Consider the following 20,803-nt stretch of genomic DNA (forward strand, 5'->3'; position numbering starts at 1 on the left):
CTAAATTGTGGTCGGTGCTGCACAACTTTATGAATATGTTAAAACCATTGAACTGGACGCTTTACATGGGTGATTACTATTGTGTATGACTTATATAGCAAACCTTTTATCCCAAGCATTACGTAATACAACATATACTACAGAATAGGAGAGTAGAATACAGTCCTTCCTTACCCCAATTTATTTATTCATTCATTTATTTATTTATTTATTTGCGGTACCGAGAATTGAACCCAGGGGCATTCTACCTCCGAGCTGCACCCCCAGCCCTACTTTTTATTCTTTATTTTGAAACAGGGTCTCACTGAGTTGCAAAGGGCCTCACTAAGTAGCTGAGGCTGGCAGTGAACCATGATCCTCCTGTCTCAGCCTCCCGAATGCTGGGATTACAAGTGTGCGCCACCACGCCTGGCTTACCCCTAGCCCTTTTAAAAATTACTTTTGTGATACTGGGGATTGCCAGGGACATTCTACCTCCAAGCTACACCCCCCAGACCTATTTTGTCATTCTTTATTTTTGAAATACAGTCTAAGTTGCAGACAGCCTAAGTTGCCGAGGTTGGCCTTGAACCTACAATCCTCCTGTCTTAGCCTCCCAACTACTGGGGTTACAAGTGTGTGCCACCACACCTGGCTCTATTTTATTTTTTATTTGGAAATAGGGTTTTGCTAAGTTGCTGAGGCTGGCCTTGAACCTGGGATCCTCCTGTCTCAGCCTCACAAGTACTGGGATTACAGGTGTGTGCCACCACACCCGATTTGTTTTTATTTTGAAACAGAGCCTAAATTGTAAGGGCTTCACTGAGTTGCTGAGGCTGCCCTCAAACCTGCAATCCTGTCTCAGCCTCCGAAGTCCTGGGATTGCAGGCACACCCAGCTCCTTATGAGTTATTCGTGTGTGTGGGTGGGGGTAGGTACTGGGGGTGGAACCCATGGGCTTTCTACCTCTGGGCTATACCCCCAGCCCTATTTTATGTTTTATTTTGGAAATAGGGTCTAAGTTGCTGAGAGCCTCACTTAGTAGCTGAGGCTACACAAGCCTCCTTTCTCAGCCTCCCCAGTACTGGGATTACAAGCGTGCACTACCGCGCCTGGCTTTTGTCCAGACTTTGAAAAGAGTGTCTTCCTTAGTCCTTGCTGCTAACCGGCAGGAGTCAGGGTCCCATTACCCAGATGAGGAATCTGAGTGGGCCCACTGTCCCCTTGTCTGGGGGCATCAGGCCAAGGTGGGCGGGCTCTGGAGGGCCTCGCTGGAGCCCCACCTGAGTGCGCGCCCGCCCGCCCGCCCTGCAGTGTCTCTGGCCTCCAGCACAGTGGGACCTGGAGGGCAGATTGTGCACGCAGAGATCACAGAAGTCATGCTCCGCGGGGATCCCCTCACTGGCTTTGGCCTCCAGCTGCAGGGCGGCATCTTCGCCACCGAGACCCTGTCCTCCCCGCCCCTGGTGCGCTTCATCGAGCCCGACAGCCCCGCGGAGAGGTGAGCCCAACACCCGTCCCCACGGGGCCCCGCCACGCTGCAATTCAGGGGGCTCTTGGGCAGCCAGGGAAACGGAGTCAAAACAGCAAGCCCGCCCTGGCTGCCCGAGTGTCTCAACCTGAGTGTCTTAAGACTCCATTGCCAGCTGGGCATGGTGGCGCACGCTTGTAATCCCCGTGCTTGGGAGGCGGAGACAGGAGGATCGCGTAGGTTCGAAGCCAGCCTCAGCTGGCCTAAGAGACCCTGTTTCCAAATAAAAATATAAAATAGGTCTGGGTGGCCGGGCGTGGTGGCGCACGCTTGTAATCCCAGCATTCAGGAGGCTGAGACCGGAGGATCGCGGTTCACGGGGAGCCTCAGCTACTTAGTGAGGCCCTCTGCAACTCAGTGAGACCCGGTTTCAAAATAAAGAATAAAAAATAGGGCAGGGGGTGTAGCTCGGAGGTCGAATGCCCCTGGGTTCCATCCCCAGACCTGCAAAAAAAAAAAAAAAAAAAAAAAAAAAAAAATTGGTCTGGGTATAGCCCAGAGGTAGAAGGTCCCTGGGTTCCATCCCCAGTAGCACCACCACAAAAAAAAGAAAAAAAAAAGAAAAAGACTCCACTGCCAGCCCCATTTGAGCTCAGAGATGCAGACTCATTTCCCAAGGCCACATAGCTCATACACAGACCCCCAAACAACTGGAAAACACACACAGGGTCCTCTGTGTGTAGGGTTAGAGGCTCAGCAATCACGCCATTAGCCGGGGTCACCTAACATGCTGCCCGAGGATATCTGACTGGCATCGGCCAGAGCCGAGCCTGCCCCGACCCCAGGCTTGGCCCTGGCCCCGCACGGGCTCCTGGCCTCCCAAGGGAGCTGTGACGGAGCCTCTTCTCTCTGCCGCGCTGCCTGGGGTTCAGGTGTGGACTGCTGCAGGTGGGTGACCGTATCCTGTCCATCAACGGCATTGCCACAGAGGAGGGGACGATGGAAGAGGCTAACCAGCTTCTCCGGGACTCTGCGCTGACCCACAAGGTCGTGCTGGAGGTTGAGTTTGACGTGGCAGGTGAGTGGGTGCCCCTGCACCCCAACTCTCTACCCGGTTCCTGCCCTGTGCAGTTGCTCCCCTCATGACAGAGAGGAAGGTACCGGCGAGAGAAATAAAAGCACTATACAGCATCAGCAGGGAACTTATGCAAGCGAGACCGAGAGAACGCAAACCAGCCAGGCGTGGTGGTGCTCGCCTAGAATCTCAGCCTCCCAGTACTTGGGAGGCTGAGATAGCAAGATGGCAGCTTCCTGGCCACTCTTGGCAACGTAGGCCCTCAGCAACTTAGTGAGACCCTGTTTCCAAGTAAAAAATAAAATAGGGCTGGGACGGGTGTGGTGGCGCACGCTTGTAATCCCCGCACTTGGGAGGCAGAGACAGGAGGATCGCGCAGGTTCGGAGCCAGCCTCGCTGGCTTAAGAGACCCTGTTTCCAAATAAAAAAGTATAAGATAGGTCTGGGAGTGTAGCCCGGAGGTAGAAGGGCTTCCAGGAACCCCAGTACCACCAAAAAAAAATTATATATATATAAATATATATAGAGAGAGAGAGAAAGAGAGGGGGGGCACTAAAAAATAGGACCAGGGGTGTAGATAGAATGTACCTGGGTTCCATCCCCAGTACCGCAAAACAAAAAAACCATGTGTATGTATGTGTGTGTGTATCTCCATGTCTATATATGTATATATATTAGGCTTATATAGCATAGACATATAGACATGCCTATGTCTCCATGTCTATATATGCATATATATTAGGCTTATATAGCATACAGATATTAGATAGAATCCACTACAGGACTACTTCGGCTCAATGAGAGCAATCATGTAAAAATCCTCAGCCCCCAGGTGTGGCGGACGCACACCTGTCCTCCCGGTTCTTGGGAGGCTGAGGATGGGCAGATCAGATTCCAGACCTGCCTCGGCAACCCGAAGAGATCCTATTTCGCAAATAAAAAGGGCTTCAGGTGTAGCTCAGAGGTAGAATGCCCCTGCCTACGAACCCAAGTACGGCACCCAAGGCCGTACTTGGTCTTTTTTGTTTAGTACTTAGGTATTTAGTCTTTTTTTTTTTTTTTTTTTTTTTAGTACTGAGTAGGGGCTCTACCTCCGAGCTCCACGCCCATCCCTATTTTTTATTCTGTATTTTGAAACAGGGTCTCACTGAGTTGCAGAGGGCCTCGCTAAGTAGTAGCTGAGGCTGACCTCGAACCGCGATCCTCCTGCCCCAGCCTCCCAATGCTGGGGTTACACGTCACCCGGCTCGGTCACTGTCTGTGGGCCCCAGTGGGGAGCAGCTCGGCTGCAGGGCCCTCCCGCACCAACCGGCTGTCACCGGGCCTGGGTCGCGGTGCCCGCTGCAGGTCGCTCGCTGTATGGGGCAGGCGCGTCTGATCTCCCGGCCTCGGTTTCCTCCGCGGGGTGGGGTGGGGACGGCGGCGCTGGGCCCCTGAGGTCCTCCTTGGGTCTCTTCGCAGAGTCCGTCATCCCGAGCAGCGGCACCTTCCACGTGAAGCTGCCCAAGAGGCGCGGCGTGGAGCTGGGAATCACCATCAGCTGTGAGTCTCCCCGCGGCCGGAAGGAGCGCGCCCGGCCGCGTCCCCCTTTGGTGCACGGAAAAAAGAGTCCGGGTTGGGGGCGGGGGTGACGTTGACTATTTGGTTCCGGATACTTTGCAAGGCCCAGCTGTGTGTTCTTGGGCAAGACCAAGCTTGGGCTGGCTTCTCTCTTTCCAGAGCCCAGAAGAGGTCTGGAACACAGTAGGTGCTTAATTTGTGCTTGTCAAACGAATGAAAATAAAGATGGTAGACCATACAAAAGAAAAGTTAGGCCGGGCGTGGTGGCGCACACTGGTGGCGCACATACTTGTAACCCCAGCTCTTGGGAGGCCGAGACAGGAGGATCGCGCAGGTTCAAAGCCAACCTCAGCTACTTAGTGAGGCTCTCAGCAACTTACTGAGACCCTGTTTCCAAATAAAATATAAAATAGGGCTGGGAGTGTAGCCCGGAGGTAGAAAGCCTCTGGGTTCCACCCCCAGCACCACCAAATACATACATACATACATACATACATACATACATACATACATACATAAAATAAAAATATAAAGAATAAAGAATAAAATGCCCTTGGGTTCCATCCTCAGTACCATAAAAAAGGGGTCTGTGGATATAGCTCAGGTAGAATGCCCTCTGGGTTCAAACCCCAGTGCCACTAAATAAATAAAAAATAAGTAAACCCTCACTGCCTTCTTTGAAGCCCTTTTCCTTATTTACAAGCTCCACTGGACGCGGTATTATCTGGGAAAGTATAGACATCTACGTTGTCTTGATTATCTGTGACCGCCCACCAGTTCGCCAGCCGCGAGAGGGCAGGGAGGAATCTGTGGTTGGTGGCTGATAAATCCCTGCTCTCCCAGCACACAGCGGGGCCACATGCCAGGGACCCAGGTGCCAGGCAGGGAGCCCTTCAAAGGGCTGGTGGTCACTGGGTGCCTACGATGCTGGGGAGCCACGCTAGGTCTCCTGCCGGCGTGTTATCCAATCTCATCACATCCCCAGGAGCTGCGGGACATCTCACTGGCTTTACAAAAGTCTCAGAGAGCGGTGAGCCGATGGGCTGAGTCACCCAGCCCATCAGCAGAGGGCTGGGGAATGAGCAGGAGGTGGCTCTCAGTCCATGTCCTGACCCCCACCCTGGGGGGCCTCACCCCAACCCTCTGGGAGGCTGAATTCCTCAGAGATCAGCTCCCCATGGCCACTTTCTCCTCAGCAGCCAGTAGGAAGCCCGGAGAACCACTGGTCATCTCTGACATCAAAAAGGGCAGCGTGGCCCACAGGTAGGGGCTCCCGGAGCATGAGAGGGGTTGGGGCTGATGGGAGGGGGGCATCCGGCCTGCACACCCCAAGCTCTTCCCATCCCCCACCCCGGCGCCCACAGGACGGGCACCCTGGAGCCTGGTGACAAGCTGCTGGCCATTAACAACATCCGTCTGGCTGACTGCCCCATGGAGGACGCGGTGCAGATCCTGCGTCAGTGCGAGGACCTGGTTAAGCTGAAGATCCGGAAGGATGAGGATAACTCGGGTATGGCCCCCGCCCTGCCCAGCGGGTTCCCGGTGGGCGAGCCAGGGTGAGGTGCCACCAGAGGCCGACCTAGTGGAGAGGCGGCACCCCAGGCTTCACTCCGGAGCCCTTCAAAGCTTTGCTGGAGTGCCAGGAATTTGAGATGCCACCTCTGGTCCTCTGTGCTGGGCACAGACCTTGGCAGAGGGGACCCACAGGGAGCAGCCAATGACAGTCAGGTGGGACAGTGGATGAATTCAGGGGTGTCTGAGTGTGTGCGTCTCTGAAGGCTGCAAACTTGGGCTCCCCCGGCCCCGGACAGTGGCAGAAAGTCAGGCCTAAAGCCGGGTACGGTGGCGCCCGCTTGTGAGCCCTACACTTAGGGAGGCTGAGAAAGGAGGCACCGCCAAAGCCTCAGCAACTTAGCGAGACCCTCGGCAACTTAGTGAGACCCCCCTCGGTTCCAAATAAAAAAGAAAATACGGCTGGGAGTGTAGCTCAGAGGCAGAGTGTGCCCTGCTTCAATCCTTGGTAGCCAAAAAAAAAAAAAAAAAAAAAAAAAAAGGAAAGGAAGGAAGGAAGGAAGGAAGGAAAGAGGTCAAGCGTGCGTGGATGAATTATATAGAAAGAAGGTACCTGGGAAAGAGGGCCACTTGTAGGCAGATTTCTTTTCTTTTTAAAGCTAGAAATCTGCTGGTTGTTTTTTTTTTTTCCTGAACATTTTCATCATTACCGTTATAGGTGGTAAATGAAATCTATTTATTTTATTTTATTTTATTTTATCTTATTGTGGTACTGGGGGTGGAACCCAGGGAATTTTCTTATTTATTTATTTATTTATTTATTTATTTATTTATTTTGGTGGTACTGGGGTCCCTGGAAGCCCTTCTACCTCCGGGCTACACTCCCAGTCCTATTTTTACATTTTTATTTGGAAACAGGGTCTCCTAAGCCAGCGTGCGCGGCTGGCTTCGAACCTGCGCGATCCTCCTGTTTCTGCCTCCCAAGCGCGGGGATTACAAGTGTGCGCCACAAAGCCTGGCCAACCCAGGGTATTTTCTACCTCCTGGCTATACTCCCAGACCTATTTTATATTTTATTTGGAAACAGGGTCTCACTAAGGTGCTGAGAGCCTCACTCAGTAGCTGAGGCTGGCTTTGAACCTGTGCGATCCTCCTGTTTCAGCCTCCCAAGCACTGGTATTACAAGCGTGCGCCACCACGCCCAGCCCAAGAGAATGGACAAAGGGCCCATAATTTAGAGCCGGGGCTGGCGGCCGGGCCCCAGCGCCTGGCCCTCACAGGCGGTCCTTTGTAGATGAGCAGGAGACCACGGGCGCTGTCAGCTACACGGTGGAGTTGAAGCGTTATGGGGGTCCTTTGGGCATCACCATCTCGGGCACTGAGGAACCTTTCGACCCCATCGTCATCTCGGGGCTCACCAAGCATGGTCTGGCTGAGAGGTGAGCCACCCCACCCTTGGGAGACTGCGGGGAACCCCAGGGAGCAGAAGCTGACCCCAACCCCGAAAGACTAAACATAAGATGCTCTGAGCAACAGAAAGCCCTGGAGCCCCTTCCAGGCGCTAACGTTCCCCTTAAAGGCGACTGCTAGTCTCAACACCCCAGGGCAGCCCCAGCGGACCTCCATGTGTTTTAACTCTTGGGCTCCCTTCTGAACTTTCTCTGGAGACAGCATCTCAGAGGGACCCGGGCCAGAGGCTTGGGCGGGACATCCCCGTGCCTGGAGCGCCCCCTGCTGGACTCCAGGCAGACTGCAGAGGCTGTGGCGGGGCTGGTGTGATCCTTCTCCTCCTCCTCCTCCTCCTCCTCCTCCTCCTCCTCCTCCTCCTCCTCCTCCTCCTCCTCCTCCTCCTCCTCCTCCTCCTCCTCCTCCTCCTCCTTCTCCTCCTCCGGGGGCATTTGACCTCTGAGCTACACCCCTAGCCCTATTTTTTATTCTTTATTTTTGAAACAGGGTCTCACTGAGTTGCACAGGGCTTCACTAAGTAGCTGAGGCTGGCCACGAACCAAGATCCTCCGGTCTCACCCTCCCAAATGCTGGGATTACAAGCGTGCGCCGCCACACCGGACTTCCCACATTTTTCTTAACTGTGCCTGTGTCTACCCGGCTCTGCCTGGTGCTGGGGCGCACGGACAACCCCCACTGTCTCCACTGGGTCAGATGTAATCATCAAATGCTCTTTCCCTCCCTTCTGTCCTTTCGTACTGGGAATTGAACCCAGGGGTGCTCTACCTCTGAGCTATATCCCCAGTGCTTTTATTTATTTATTTATTTATTTATTTATTTTTGCAGTACTAGGGATGGAACCCAGGGGCCTTCTACCTCTGAGTCACACCCACAGCCCTGCCTTATATTTATTTATGTATTTATGTATTTATTTTGCAGTACTGGGGATGGAATCTAGAGGCATTCTACCTTTGTGCTACACCCCCAGTCTTATTTTTAATTCTTTATTTTGAAACAGGGTCTCACTGAGTTGCAAAGGGCCTCACTGAATAGCTGACACTGTCCTCAAACCGTGATCCTCCTGTCTCAGCCTCCCAAATGCTGAGATTGCAAGCATGCGCCACCATGCCCGGCTATGAGACCCTGTTTTAAAATACAGAATAAGAGCCGGGCATGGTGGTGCACACCTGTAAGTAATCCTAGCACTTGGGAAGCTGAGACAGGAGAATTGCGCAGGTTTGAAGCCAGCCTCAGCTACTTAGTGAGGCTCTCAGCAACTTAGAGGGACCCTGTTTCCAAATAAAATAGAAAATAGGTCTGGGAGTATAGCCCAGAGTTAGAAGGCCCATGGGTTCCATCAACAGTACCACAAAAATAAATAAATAAATAAATAAATAAATAAATACATAATAAGAAATAGGTCCGGGGTGAAGCTCAGAGGTAGAATGCCCCTGGGTCCCGTCCCCAGAATCACAAAACAAACAAATGTGCAAACATTATCAATATTTTTGCCCTCTCTGCCTCACTCTACATCTTTGGAATCTGGCAGTGTGGACCTGGAGCTCCCCTAGGCTCTATGGGTCAGGAGCTCGGGAGCCTCGTGGCTGATGGAAGCCCTATCCCAGGCCCCTCAGGCAATGCCGAGACCCCGCCCTCCCCGAGCTCACCCTGGAGGTGATTCCACACCCCTGAGCCAGCCCTCGGCCTCCTGTATCCCTCCTCAGGACCGGTGCCATCCACGTGGGAGACCGCATCCTGGCCATCAACAGCGTCAGCCTCAAGGGCCGGCCCCTGAGCGAAGCTATCCATCTCCTGCAGGTGGCTGGCGAGACTGTCGCATTGAAGATCAGGAAGCAGCTGGACCGTGAGCCCCAGGCCCTCCCAGCCCCTGTAGCAAGGGCCAGGCCTCCGTGCCTCGGTGCACGAGCCACCCCAGGGAGCCCTCGCCAGTGCGACCCCTCAGCTCCTGACTTTAAGGTGTCCCCAAGCTGTCGTTCCTGTCTCCCCTGAAAATGGGCCTGCGTGCGGCGGGAAGACCCCTGCTTTGGGATCTTCCTTCTTCCAGTATGGCTCCAGTGGCCCCATCTGGAAAGCGGGCTTGTGTATTAAGCGTCCCACCCACCTTTCCTCAGGGAAACCGAGGCTGGCCGAGCACCCATGTCTCTGCACTCGGAGGTGATGTTGCTTTCCTCTGCTAGGTCCTCTCCTGCCCCGCAAGCCGGGCAGCCTCAGTGAGGCCAGCATTGTGGACGAGGACCCGCCCGAGGCCCTCCAAGGAGGCCTGCTGGCCACTCGGCTCTCACCCGCCGTCCCCAGTGTGGACAGTGCCGTGGAGTCCTGGGACAGCTCGGCCACCGAGGGTGGCTTTGGAGGCCTAGGTAACACCTGGGGGCCCTTGTACAACTTCTTCAGGGGCTGATCACTCTGCCCCTCCCCTTTGTTATTTATTTATTTATTTATTTATTTATTTATTTATTTATTTTGCAATACTTGGGATGGAACCCAGGGGCCATTCTTCCTCTGAGCTCCACCCCCAGCCTATTTTTTCTTCTTTATTCTTTATTTATTTATTTATTTATATTGGTGGTCCTGGGGATGGAACCCAGGGGCCTTCTACCTCCGGGCTACACTCCCAGACCTATTTTATATTTTATTTGGAAACAGGGTCTCTTAAGCCAGCTGAGGCTGGCTTCGAACCTGTGCGATCCTCCTGTCTCGGCCTCCCAAGCGTGGGGATTACAAGCGTGCGCCACCACGCCCGGCTTTTTCTTCTTTATTTTGAAACAGGGTTTCACTGAGTTGCAAAGGACCTCACTAAGTAGTTGAGGTTGTCCACGATCCTCCCGTCTCAGCCTCCTGAATGCTGGGATTACCAGCGTGCACCACCACCCATACACAGTTCCATGACTGGCCATTTGGAATTCCCCACCGTGAGCTTAGGAACCTAGATGGTCTTCCTCTGTCCCCCCTCCTCCCTGCCCTGGTGTCAGGCACATAGTACGCGCTCAATCAATGTTCATTGCTTCCAGCTGAGGATGGGGAGGCAGAAGGCAGCCATCCTACAAGATTGGACTTGGGAAGCTGGTATGGTGGCACACATGTGTAATCCCAGCATTTGGGAGGCTGAGACAGGAGGATCTGGGTTCAAGCTCAGCCTCAGCTACTTAGTGAGGCCCTTTGGAACTCAGTGGGACCCTTTTTCAAAAGAAAGAATCAAAAATAGGGCTGGGGGTGGAGCTCGGAGGTCGAATGCCTTTGGGTTCCAAGCTCACTTTCTGACAGGGCCTTGGCCAAGCCAACCCCAGTGGGCAACACTGGTCCTGGATCCCTGAGAGTTAAATGTCCTTCTGGATGGCCAGGATTCCCGGGAAGGACTCGGGGCAGAGGGGACGCTGGGACCCTGCGTAGTCACGCAGGCCCACAGAGGAGCACGAGTTCCCCAAGTCCACCCAGCGTGGCGGGAAATAGGCAGGAAGGAGGGCGAGACTGTCCCCTCTCTTTACCTGCCAGGTTCCTACACACCGCAGGCAGCTGTTCGGGGGGTGATGCCCCAGGAGTGGAGGCCCAGCAGACTGAGGAGCAGCCCCCCGCCCGTGGAGCCCCAGAGGACCAGCTACACCCCGGCCCCTGCTGATGAGAGCTTCCCTGAAGAGGAAGAGGAGGAGGAGGACTGGGAATCTCCAGCGAGGTCTGTAGTAGAGATCCCGAAGGAGGCGGCAGCCATAGACTGTTCTAGAGTGGGGATGGGGGAGTCTTGAATTCCCTGCTTGGTGGGAGCTTTCCCGGCTGTCTGAGGCAGAAACACTTCCTCCTCCTCCTTCTGGTCCCCGCAGCTGTGCCTGCAATTCTCCAGGTGGCACTGGCCACCTGTGTCTGGCTGTGTCCCTGGTTAACCCCCTGGCAGCTGTCTCTTACCCGGGATATTCCCTAGCTCAATGCCTGGACCCAGGAGCCTGGGACGGATGCACCTTGTGCGGCCAGGAGAGAGCGTGGCTCTGGGAATGTTTGTCGAAATTGATTTAGATGAGCCAGGCAGGCATGGTGGCGCACACTTGTCATCCCAGCGTTTGGGAGGCTGAGACGGGAGGATTGCACGCAGTTTGAGGACAGCCTCAGCTACTACTTAGTGAGGCCCTTTGCAACTCAACTCAGCGAGACTCTGTTTCAAAATAAAGAGTAGAGCCAGGCATGGTGGCACATGCTTGTAATCCCAGTGCCAGGGAGGCTGAGACAGGAGGATCACGCAGGTTCGAAGCCAGCCTCAGCTACTTAGTGAGACCTGTTTCCAAATATAAAAAATAGGTCTGGGAGTATAACCCGGAGGTAGAAAGCCCCTGGGTTCTACCCCCAGTACCACAAAAATAAATAAATAGAAAGAAAGAAAGAAAATCGGGCTGTGGGTTTAGTTCAGAAGTAAAATGCCTCTGGGTTCAATTCCCAGTGCCACAAAAAAAGAAAAAAAAAAGAATGCAAAACAGGGGTAGGGGTGCAGTTTGAAGATAGAATGCCCCTAGGTTCCACCCCCAGTGCTGCAAAAAAAAAAAAAAAAGAAAAGAAAGAAAAGAAAAAGAAATAAAAAAGAAATCGACTTAGATGAAGCCTTAGTCTTTTTGTTTTTGTTTTTTTGGTGGTACTGAGGTTCCTGGAAACCCTTCTACGCCCGGGCTACACTCCCAGACCCATTCTTTATATTTTTACATGGAAACAGGGTCTCTTAAGCCAGCACAGCTGGCCTCGAACCTGCACGATCCTCCTGTCTCCGCCTCCCAAGTGCGGGAATTACAAGTGTGCGCCACCACACCTGGCTAGAGCCTTAGTCTTTCTGATTGTGACCATCTCACAGTGCCTTGTGTCTGGGTGGGGGCCTGGAGGGGGCCTCCTTTGGGGCTATACCATGGATCTCCTTTCTGTGTCTGTCTGTCCGTCTGTCTCTCTCTTCCCAGGCGTCCTGTCTCACGGCTGTCCACCCCGTCTCATCTGCCCCTCTTCTAATTGGCCATCGACCATCCCAGTGGCCTCTGTGTCTCCCCCCCACCCCATTCTCTGTCACCAACCACCATCCCGGGGCCCCAGCACTGCCACCGACGCTGCCCGCCCGGCCACCTCTGGCCCCTTGAGCCCGACGCTGGGCCCCAGGACCCGAAGACTCCTCGGGCCCCAGCCTGCCCATCTTCCCGCCCGCCAGGAGCTGATGCTGACGCTGTGGTTCCTACGTTGCAGCCCAGGCCCCCACCCCGGCCGAGAGGAGGGCTTTTGGCGCGTGTTCGGGGAGGCCCTCGAAGACCTGGAGTCCTGTGGTCAGTCGGAGCTCCTGAGGGAGCTGGAGGTACGGCCCCAGGGTGGGAGGCAAGCAGGGCGTGGGGCGAGCGATGGGCCCTGCAATATGCACTTGCTTGGTGCACCGGGCACGGGAGACAGCGGGGTGGGTCGGGCACCTGGGGCCATCGTGGGGTCCTGCGCATACGTGTGTGAGCGTGCCCAAGAACCTTCACAACAGGTGTCTGCGTGAGCGTGCATTTAGGTGCACGGGGGCAGTTTGATGTGTGTGTATCTGTGCAATGTGTGCCTGTGGTTGTGAGTGTGCCCTGTGAAGTGTATGGGGATTGGCATCAGGGAGAGCACCGAGGCCACCGCAGGACAGGGGTCAGCACTGCCCGCGGGTGCTCAAGAAGATGCAAAGAGGAACTAGGGCGCTTCCAAAGCTTCTAGGAGCAACTGGATATCATCTAAACCTCTTTTTTTATATTTTTTCTACCTCTGAGCTACATCCCCAGCCCTATTTTTTTTTTTTTTTTTTTTTTTTTTTTTTTTTTTTTTTTTTTTTTTTTTAGCATTGAGGATGGAACCCAGGGGCATTCTACCTCATTCTTGATTTTTTTTTTTTTTTTTTTTTTTTTTTAGTATTGGGGATGGAATCCGGGGCATTCTACCTCCGAGCTACAGCCCCAGCCCTATTTTTTATTCTTGACTTTTTTTTTCTTTTTTTTAGCATTGAGAATGGAACCCAGGGGCATTCTACCTCCGAGCTACACCCCCAGCCTTATTTTTTATTCTTTATTTTGAAACAGGGTCTCACTGAGTTGCAGTAAGCCTCACTAAGTAACTGAGGCTGTTCGTGAACAGTGACTCTCCTGTCTCAGCCTCCCGAATGCTGGAATGACAAGCTCGGGCCACCATGCCTGGCTTATTCTTGATTTTGAAACAGGGTCTTACTGAGTTGCAAAGAACCTAAGTAGCTGAAGCTGGCCTTTAACCGCATTCCTCCTGTCTCAGCCTCCCAAATGTTGGGATTACAAGTATGCTACCACACCAGGTTTTGGCTTCTTTCTTTCCTTCCTTCCTTCCTTCCTTCCTTCCTTCCTTCCTTCTTTCTTTCTTTCTTTCTTTCTTTCTCTCTCTTTCTCTCTCTCTCTTTTTTCTTTTTTTTGTGGTACTGGGAATTGAACCCAGGGGCATTCTACCTCTGAGCTACACCTCCAGCCCTACGTGTGTGTGTGTGTGTGTGTGTGTGTGTGTGTGTGTGTGTGTGTGGTACTGGATATGGAACCCAGGGGCATCCTACCTGAGATACACCTCCCGCCCTATTTTTAGTCTTTATTTTGAAACAGGATCTCACTGACTTGCAGAGGGACTCCCTAAGCAGCTGAGGCTGTCCACAAACCACGATCCTCCTGCCTCAGCCTCCCGGATGCTGGGATTACCAGCGTGCACCACCACCCATACACAGCTCTATGATTGGCCATTTAGAATTCCCCACAGTGAAGCCGGGCGTGGTGGCGCACGCTTGTAATCCCCGCGCTTGGGAGGCAGAGACAGGAGGATCGCACAGGTTCAAAGCCAGCCGCACATGCTCGCTTAGGAGACCCTGTTTCCAAATAAAAATGTAAAAACAGGTCTGGGAGTGTAGCCTGGAGGTAGAAGGGCTTCCAGGACTCCCAGTACCACCAAAAAATAAAAAATTAAAAAAATTAAAACTCCCCACCATGAGCTCAGGAACCAAGCTGGTCTTACTTCCACTGTCCCCCCTCCTCCCTGCCCTGGTGTCAGGCACACAGTAAGCTCTCAATCAATGTTCATGCTTCTGCCTGAGGATGGGGAGGCAGAAGGCGGCCTCCTGCCCCATCCTACAAGATTGGACTTGGGAAGCCGGGTATGGTGGTGCACACGTGTAATCCCAGCATCTGGGAGGTTGAGACAGGAAGATCTCAGTTCATGACCAGCCTTAGCAAGCCCCTGGTGGGTACCAGGCATGGTTACCCTGTTGTTCACTGTAACCCCGGAGGCGGGCGCACAGTAGGTGTGGGTAGATGGCGGGTGTCCATTGGAGCAGGTGAATGGGTCTCTGAGAGATGGGCCATGTCCCCGCAGGCCTCCATCATGACAGGCAGCCTGCAGAGAGTGGCCCTGGAGGGCAGGCCTGGCCCCCGGCCCTGGAGGAGGGGCCGGGAGATGCAAGGTACCCCCGAAGAACTGCAGGAGCGGCTGCTACCGACACCCTTGGAGATGCACAAGGTGGGCACTGGGGGTGGGCACAGGGGTGGGGCTGGATCTGTGTCCTGATGCCCAAAGGACCCGCCCTGGACTCTCAGGTGGGCCACTCCTTTTCCAGACATATTCTCCACCATAAAACAGGGATTTTGTACTAGGCTAAGTTTTCTACCAGTCATAGTGTTTGGGTAATAAACACACCCATGTACATGACACACGATTGGGCTATTATTTTTTCAGAGTGGACATGTTTTAAATCCCCACTTGAAGCCAAGCGTGGTGGCGCACGCTTATAATTCTTGTGAGGCTGAGACAGGAGGATCGTGGGTCTGAAGCCAGGTTCAGCTAGTTAGTGAGGCCTTCCTCAACTTAGTGAGACCCTGTTTCCAAATAAAGAATAAAAACTCAGGCTGGGGATGTAACTCAGAGGGAAAATACCCTTGGATTCAATCTCCAGTGCCGCAAAAAAAAATATATATAATATATATTTATATATATATAAATATATATTATATATAAGTATATATAAATATATATATATTTTTTGAAATAGGGTCTCACCAGGTAAATGAGAGTCTCACCACCTGCTGAGGCTGTCTTCAAACCTACGATTCTCCTGTCTCAGTCTCCCAAGTACTGGGATTACAGGTGTGCATGACCATACATGCTTGTGAGACCCTATTTCAAAATAAAAAATAAAATAGGGCTGGGGGTGTAGCTTGGAGGTAGAATGCCCCTGGATCCAATCCCCTGCACATAAATAAATAAATAAATAAATAAATAAATAAATAAATAAATGTAAGTAAATAGTATATGAAAGGAGTCAGGCACATAAATAAACCAACAAATAAATAAATTGTATATGAAAGGAGCCAGGCATGGCGGCACATGCCTGTAATCCTAGTATTTGGGAGGTTGAAACAGGAGGATTATAGGTTTGAGATCAGTGCCAGTAACTTAGCAAGAATCTCAACAACTTAGTGAGACCCTGTTTCAAAACAAGAAATAAGCTGGGCGTGGTGGCGCACGCTTATAATCCCAGTACTTGGGAGGCTGAGACAGGAGGATCACGGTTCGCAGACAGCCTCAGCTACTTAGTGAGGCCCTCTGCAACTTAGTGGGAGCCTGTTTCAAAATAAAGAATAAAAATAAGGCTGGGGGTGTGTAGCTCAGAGGTAGAATTCCTCTGGGTTCAATCCCCGGTTCTGCACACACACACACACACACACACACAAATATATATATATATATATATATATATATATATGGGTTGGGTGTAGCTTGGAGGTAAAAATTCCTTTGGGTTCAGCTGGGCATGGTGGCACAAGCTTATAATCCCAGTGCTTGGGAGGCTGAGACACAAGGATTGTACAGGTTTGAAGCCAGCCTCAGCAACTTAGTGAGACCCTGTTTCCAAATAAAATATTAAAAAAAATAAGCCCAGGGGTAGAAAGCCCCTGGGTTCCATCTCCCATACCACAAAAAAATAAAAAATCCTTTGGGTTTCAATCCCTAGTCCAAAAAAAAGTATAAAGACATATAGGTTCTATGTGAACACTCCACCATTTTATATAAGGGACTTGAGCATCTGCCCATTTTAGTACCTGCAAAGGATCCTGGGATCCATCCCCTGCAGGTAAGAGGGACACCTGCATATTTTTATGTCAGATCTTCTCATCACCACCGGAAATGAAGAGCCATCTATAGGGCCCTCTATAAGAAAAACACAGAGGGACTCCTGCAGCCCAGTAGCTCTGTGCAGCCTCTGAGCCTGCAGCGGGCTCTGTCTGAGAGAGATGCATACTGCCTTTCTGATCTGGTGCTCCTTAGGGCCCCAGCACGGAGAAGGAAGGCCAGGGCCAGGGCCGAGGGCACAGTGGGCAGGGCCTAAATGGCAAACAAAGGGATTCAGGCTAAGGACAAAGGCCAGAACTCCAGGGACCCACCTGCCTTCTGCTCCCAGGTCACCCTGCACAAGGACCCCATGCGGAACGACTTTGGTTTCAGCGTCTCAGACGGCCTCCTGGAGAAGGGTGTCTACGTCCATACTGTGCGCCCCGATGGGCCAGCCCAGCGTGGGGGCCTCCGGCCCTTTGACAGGGTCCTCCAGGTAATAACGGTGGCCTTGTTTCTCTGCCCTGGGATGGGGAAAGAGCTCACCTCTAACTCCTTTGGGAGAAGCTGTGAGTCGTATTAGTCAGGTGAGGCTGGGTTATGCTGCAGTAACAACCACCCTCAACACTGGCATTGATGTATCGCACTGCATTTCTACTGGGGTTGGGGGAGTTTCGCTTTCTGCAGGCTGATCAGGAGTCCCCCATCTTCTAATTGCCCCTCCAAGACGCATGGTCTCCTCAGATTCTATTATGGAGGGACTCACACATCTTTTTTCTTTTTCTGCCTTCACCCAGAAGCAATACCTGCCAAGTTTCCTCACAGCCCATTGGCCAGAACTAGTCATGTGAACTGCCTAACTGCCAGGGAGCCTGGGAAATGTGGACATGCCTAACAGTCACCCTGGACCACTGCTCCTGCACCCAGCTATTTTTACTCCCTTCCTGTGGTTTTTGCCATACTTGGGCTAAAATTATTTATGTTGTCTCCAAATTGATGGGGCTATTTCAACTTAACATTTATGCTGAAAGGAAACTTTTCATCTCAAATGAGAGTGAAAAGCCAGAAACTCCTGTTTAAAATAGAAACTCGAGGCCGGGTGTGGTGGCGCACGCTTGTAATCCCAGCACTTGGGAGGCTGAGACCAGAGGATCCTGATTCAAGGACAACCTCAGCTACTTAGTGGGGTCCTTTGCAACTCAGCGAGACCCTGTTTCAAAATTAGGAAAAAAAGCTGGGTGTGGTGGTGCACACTTGTAATACAAGCATTTGAGAGGCTGAGACAGAAGGAGCGTGGTTCATGGACAGCATCAGCTACTACTTAGGCCCTTTGCAACTCATTGAGACCCTGTTTCCAAATAAAGAATAAAAAATAGGGCTGGTGGTATAGCTCATAGGTAGAATACCCCTGGTTCCCATCTCCAGTACCAAAAAAAAAAGAATAAAAATTAGGGCTGGAGCCAGGCGGTGGTGACACACACTTGTAATCAATCCCAGCACTTAGGAGGCTGAGACAGAGGATCACACAGATTCGAAGCCAGCTTCAGCTACTGAGTGAGGCTCTCAGCAACTTAATGAGACCCTGTTTCCAAATAAAGTATAAAATAGGTCTGGGAGTATAGCCCAGAAGTAGAAAGCTCCTGGGCTCCACCCCAGAACCATAAATAAATAAATAAATAAATAAATAAATAAATAAATAAATAGGGCTGGGGTGTAGCGCAGAGGTAGAATGCCCCTAGATTCCACCCTCAGTACCACACACACACACAAAAATAATAATAATAAATAAATAAAATAAAATATAGGGCTGGGGATGTTGCTTGAAGGTAGAATGCCCCCTGGGTTCCATCCCCAGTACTGCAAAATAAATAAAAATAAATAAATAAATAAATAAATAAATAAGAAAAAAATAAAATACAAGCTCAATGTAAAATACACATAAAATAGGAAGCAGGTGATGCCACAGAATTTCAGATGTGTGGGTCGGGACTGCAGCTTGGTAATACCATATGTACTTAGCACGTGGGACACCTGGGGTCTCTCCCCAGCACTGTAAACAAAAAAACAAACATAAAAACCAAGACTTCTTTTGCACGGGGAGAACTCAATGCAGAACAGCAACAACAGAATAACTTTCTCTGCATGCGAGCGCCTGAGATTCACCCATGTGTCTGGGGAAGACCCAGCCCCCAGGAAAGCGCACAACTCCCAGCCCTCTTCATACCAGCTGAGACGTGACCTTGGCCCTGTCCCCTTGGCTGGCAGGTCAACCACATTCGCACGCGGGACTTTGACTGCTGTCTGGCGGTGCCGCTCCTGGCCGAGGCGGGTGACATCCTGGAGCTGGTCGTCAGCCGCAACCCGCAGGTTCAGAGCCACCGGGCTCCTCGAGCACCAGGCCCCAGCAGTCCCCAGATGCTGTGAAGTCGCCATGGGTTCCAGACATCCCAGGGGCCAGCCCGGCAGATCCTGGCTCCCCGTCCCGTCGCCAGGCTGAGAAGTGGGCACCGACCCGTTCATCTGTTCGTCTGGTGGACTCTGAGCCAGGGATGGGACCTGGTCTCTGTTCCCAGGTCCTGTGGAAACTGGGTTGCCACGCAACGAGGTCTCTGCCTCAGTGTGACATTTGGTCTTGGAGACCAAGTCGGGTCACCAAGATGCCCAGAGAAGCCCTTCCCAAAATGGGTCGGGACAGGAGGCTCAGTCCAAAAGAGAGAAGCCAGGCGTGGTGGGGCACGCTTGCAATTCCAAGCATTCGAGAGGCTGAGACAGGAGGATCCTGGTTCACGGCCAGCCTCAGCTACTTAGGCCCTCTGCAACTCAGTGAGACCCTGTTTCCAATTAAAGAATAAAAAATAGGGCTGGGGGTGTTGCTCAGAGGTAAAATGACCCTGAGTTCTGTCCCCAATACTGAGAGAGAGAGACAGACAGTCACGGGGGGCAGGCTATGGGGCTCCCTCAGAAGAGAGATCCCGAGTGGGGTCCCATGGAGACCTGCCAAGAAGTGAGCTCCCTGTCACAGGAAGTAAGCAAGCAGCAGCTTGACTCCCAGCACATGGACCAGGCTGAAGAGCAACCCAGGACACGTCCACTTGGGCTCAAATGGCTGATTTCCTTAGGGGAGCCCCATCCTCTAGAGAGGCGGCCACCAGGGAGGATGGGGCTCAGGACAGGAGCCAGTCTTCCCTTCTCCATTATGCTGGTGTCTGGAGCTTATTGGTTCTGGGATCCTGGTGCCCAGCAGACCTGCTTAGGAAGACGCCGAGCCAGAGCATCTTCCAGGATTCCCGGAAGCTACGAGAGTCAGCCAGCCCGGTCTCCATTTTGGCTTCTGGGACTTGTGCCCACAGCTCGGGGTCCCTTGGGCAGGCTCGCGCTGGATTTGGGGAGTGCTGGACCCTCCTGCTTCTTTTGTAAGATATGTGGCCATGGACCCATCTGCACATCCCTCCATGTGTGAGGGGGTGGTTGGGAGGCAAAAGATCCAGAAGATTCCATTCACCTGCCATTCCAGTGGGGGATGATACAGCTCTCTCCAACGTCCCAATCAGAGGAGGAAGAAACAAGCACAAAATGGAGACAGGCAGGAGCCTGGTCCAGGGAAGAAGGATGCTTCTCCTCCCGCCAGTAGCCACAGCGCCCAGGCAGCTGTTCAAGGAAGACCATTCCCACTTGAAGTCTGGAAGTACTAGCATCCCTTAAACTTATTTCCCCTTCATTGCCACAAACTAGAAGCCCTTCTCCTTTTTTTTTTTTTTTTTTTTTTTTTTTTGGTCCTGGGGATTGAACCCAGGGACATTCTACCTCTGAGCTCCACCCCTACCCCGATTTTATTTGATTTTATTTTTGTGGTACTGGAGTGGAACCCAGGGGCTTTTCTATATCCGGGCTACACTCCCAGACCTATCTTGTATTTTATTTGGAAACAGAGTCTCAGTAAGTTGCTGAGAGCCTCACTAAGTAGCTGAGGCTGGCTTCGAACCCGTGCGATCCTTCTGTCTCAGCCTCCCAAGCGCTGGGATGCTAGGCGTGTGCCGCCATGTGCGGTGGAAGCCTTCTTAATGTTGAAAGACTCGGGGCCTCAACCTGGTCTGGCTCGTCCTGGCTCTTTATGGGATCTTGGGGGTCTGCGCCCACCTCCTCCTTCACCCCCTACCCCGGGGTGACACACTCACCCAGGGCCTTCCATGTCAGTGCCGGCAGCCCAGTTGGTACCCGTGTTATGATGGATTCCCTTGTCAAGATTGGGCCCCAGAGCAGGAGGGGAAAGCACCAGAGGGCCGGTGGTCAGCGGCACAGCAGAGAGGTGCGTCTTGGCCTCCAGCAGCACCGCTGTGTGACTTCAAGTAGCCCGTGGCTTGGCCCCTCTGGGCTTCTGCTAACAGAAGCAGATACAGTCTCAGGATCTCTTGGCTTGGGAAAGCTTGGCTGACTTCAGAACTCCAGGCAAGGACAGCCGGGCCCCCTGTCCGGGGGCTGCAGCCTTTGCCATCCCCAAGACATATGCAACCAGGCCCGGCGGTGGGCGCCCCCCCCTAGTCACAACCAGCCGGGTCCTCATATGCAACAGTTCCTCTGACTTCTCGTGGGGGTGGTCACCCCAGACATGACGTTTCTCGACACCATCTCCCCAGTGAGCATCCTGCCTGCCTATGCAT

The 20,803-nt window shown here is 52.5% G+C and overlaps 1 protein-coding gene across 3 annotated transcripts in view; it reads left to right on the top strand.

Moving 5' to 3' along the window:
• Positions 1-18,569, top strand: part of GRIP2 (glutamate receptor interacting protein 2) — a gene marked incomplete at both ends in the record, with an annotated part of 81,252 nt that extends 62,683 nt beyond the window's left edge. For all 3 annotated transcript variants that reach the window (XM_080718189.1, XM_080718190.1, XM_080718191.1), the window contains 13 exons: positions 1,294-1,480; positions 2,383-2,528; positions 3,987-4,067; positions 5,282-5,348; positions 5,450-5,595; positions 6,892-7,036; positions 8,768-8,907; positions 9,242-9,421; positions 10,554-10,731; positions 12,264-12,369; positions 14,412-14,555; positions 16,495-16,641; positions 18,411-18,569. In XM_080718189.1, the coding sequence (XP_080574315.1) occupies positions 1,294-1,480; positions 2,383-2,528; positions 3,987-4,067; positions 5,282-5,348; positions 5,450-5,595; positions 6,892-7,036; positions 8,768-8,907; positions 9,242-9,421; positions 10,554-10,731; positions 12,264-12,369; positions 14,412-14,555; positions 16,495-16,641; positions 18,411-18,569 (1,826 nt within the window). The remainder of the gene's footprint in view (positions 1-1,293; positions 1,481-2,382; positions 2,529-3,986; positions 4,068-5,281; positions 5,349-5,449; positions 5,596-6,891; positions 7,037-8,767; positions 8,908-9,241; positions 9,422-10,553; positions 10,732-12,263; positions 12,370-14,411; positions 14,556-16,494; positions 16,642-18,410) is intronic.
• Positions 18,570-20,803: the final 2,234 nt, after the last annotated feature.

The sequence above is a fragment of the Muscardinus avellanarius genome, assembly GCF_963383645.1.
Source record: "Muscardinus avellanarius genome assembly, chromosome: 22".
Classification (NCBI taxonomy): domain Eukaryota; kingdom Metazoa; phylum Chordata; class Mammalia; order Rodentia; family Gliridae; genus Muscardinus; species Muscardinus avellanarius.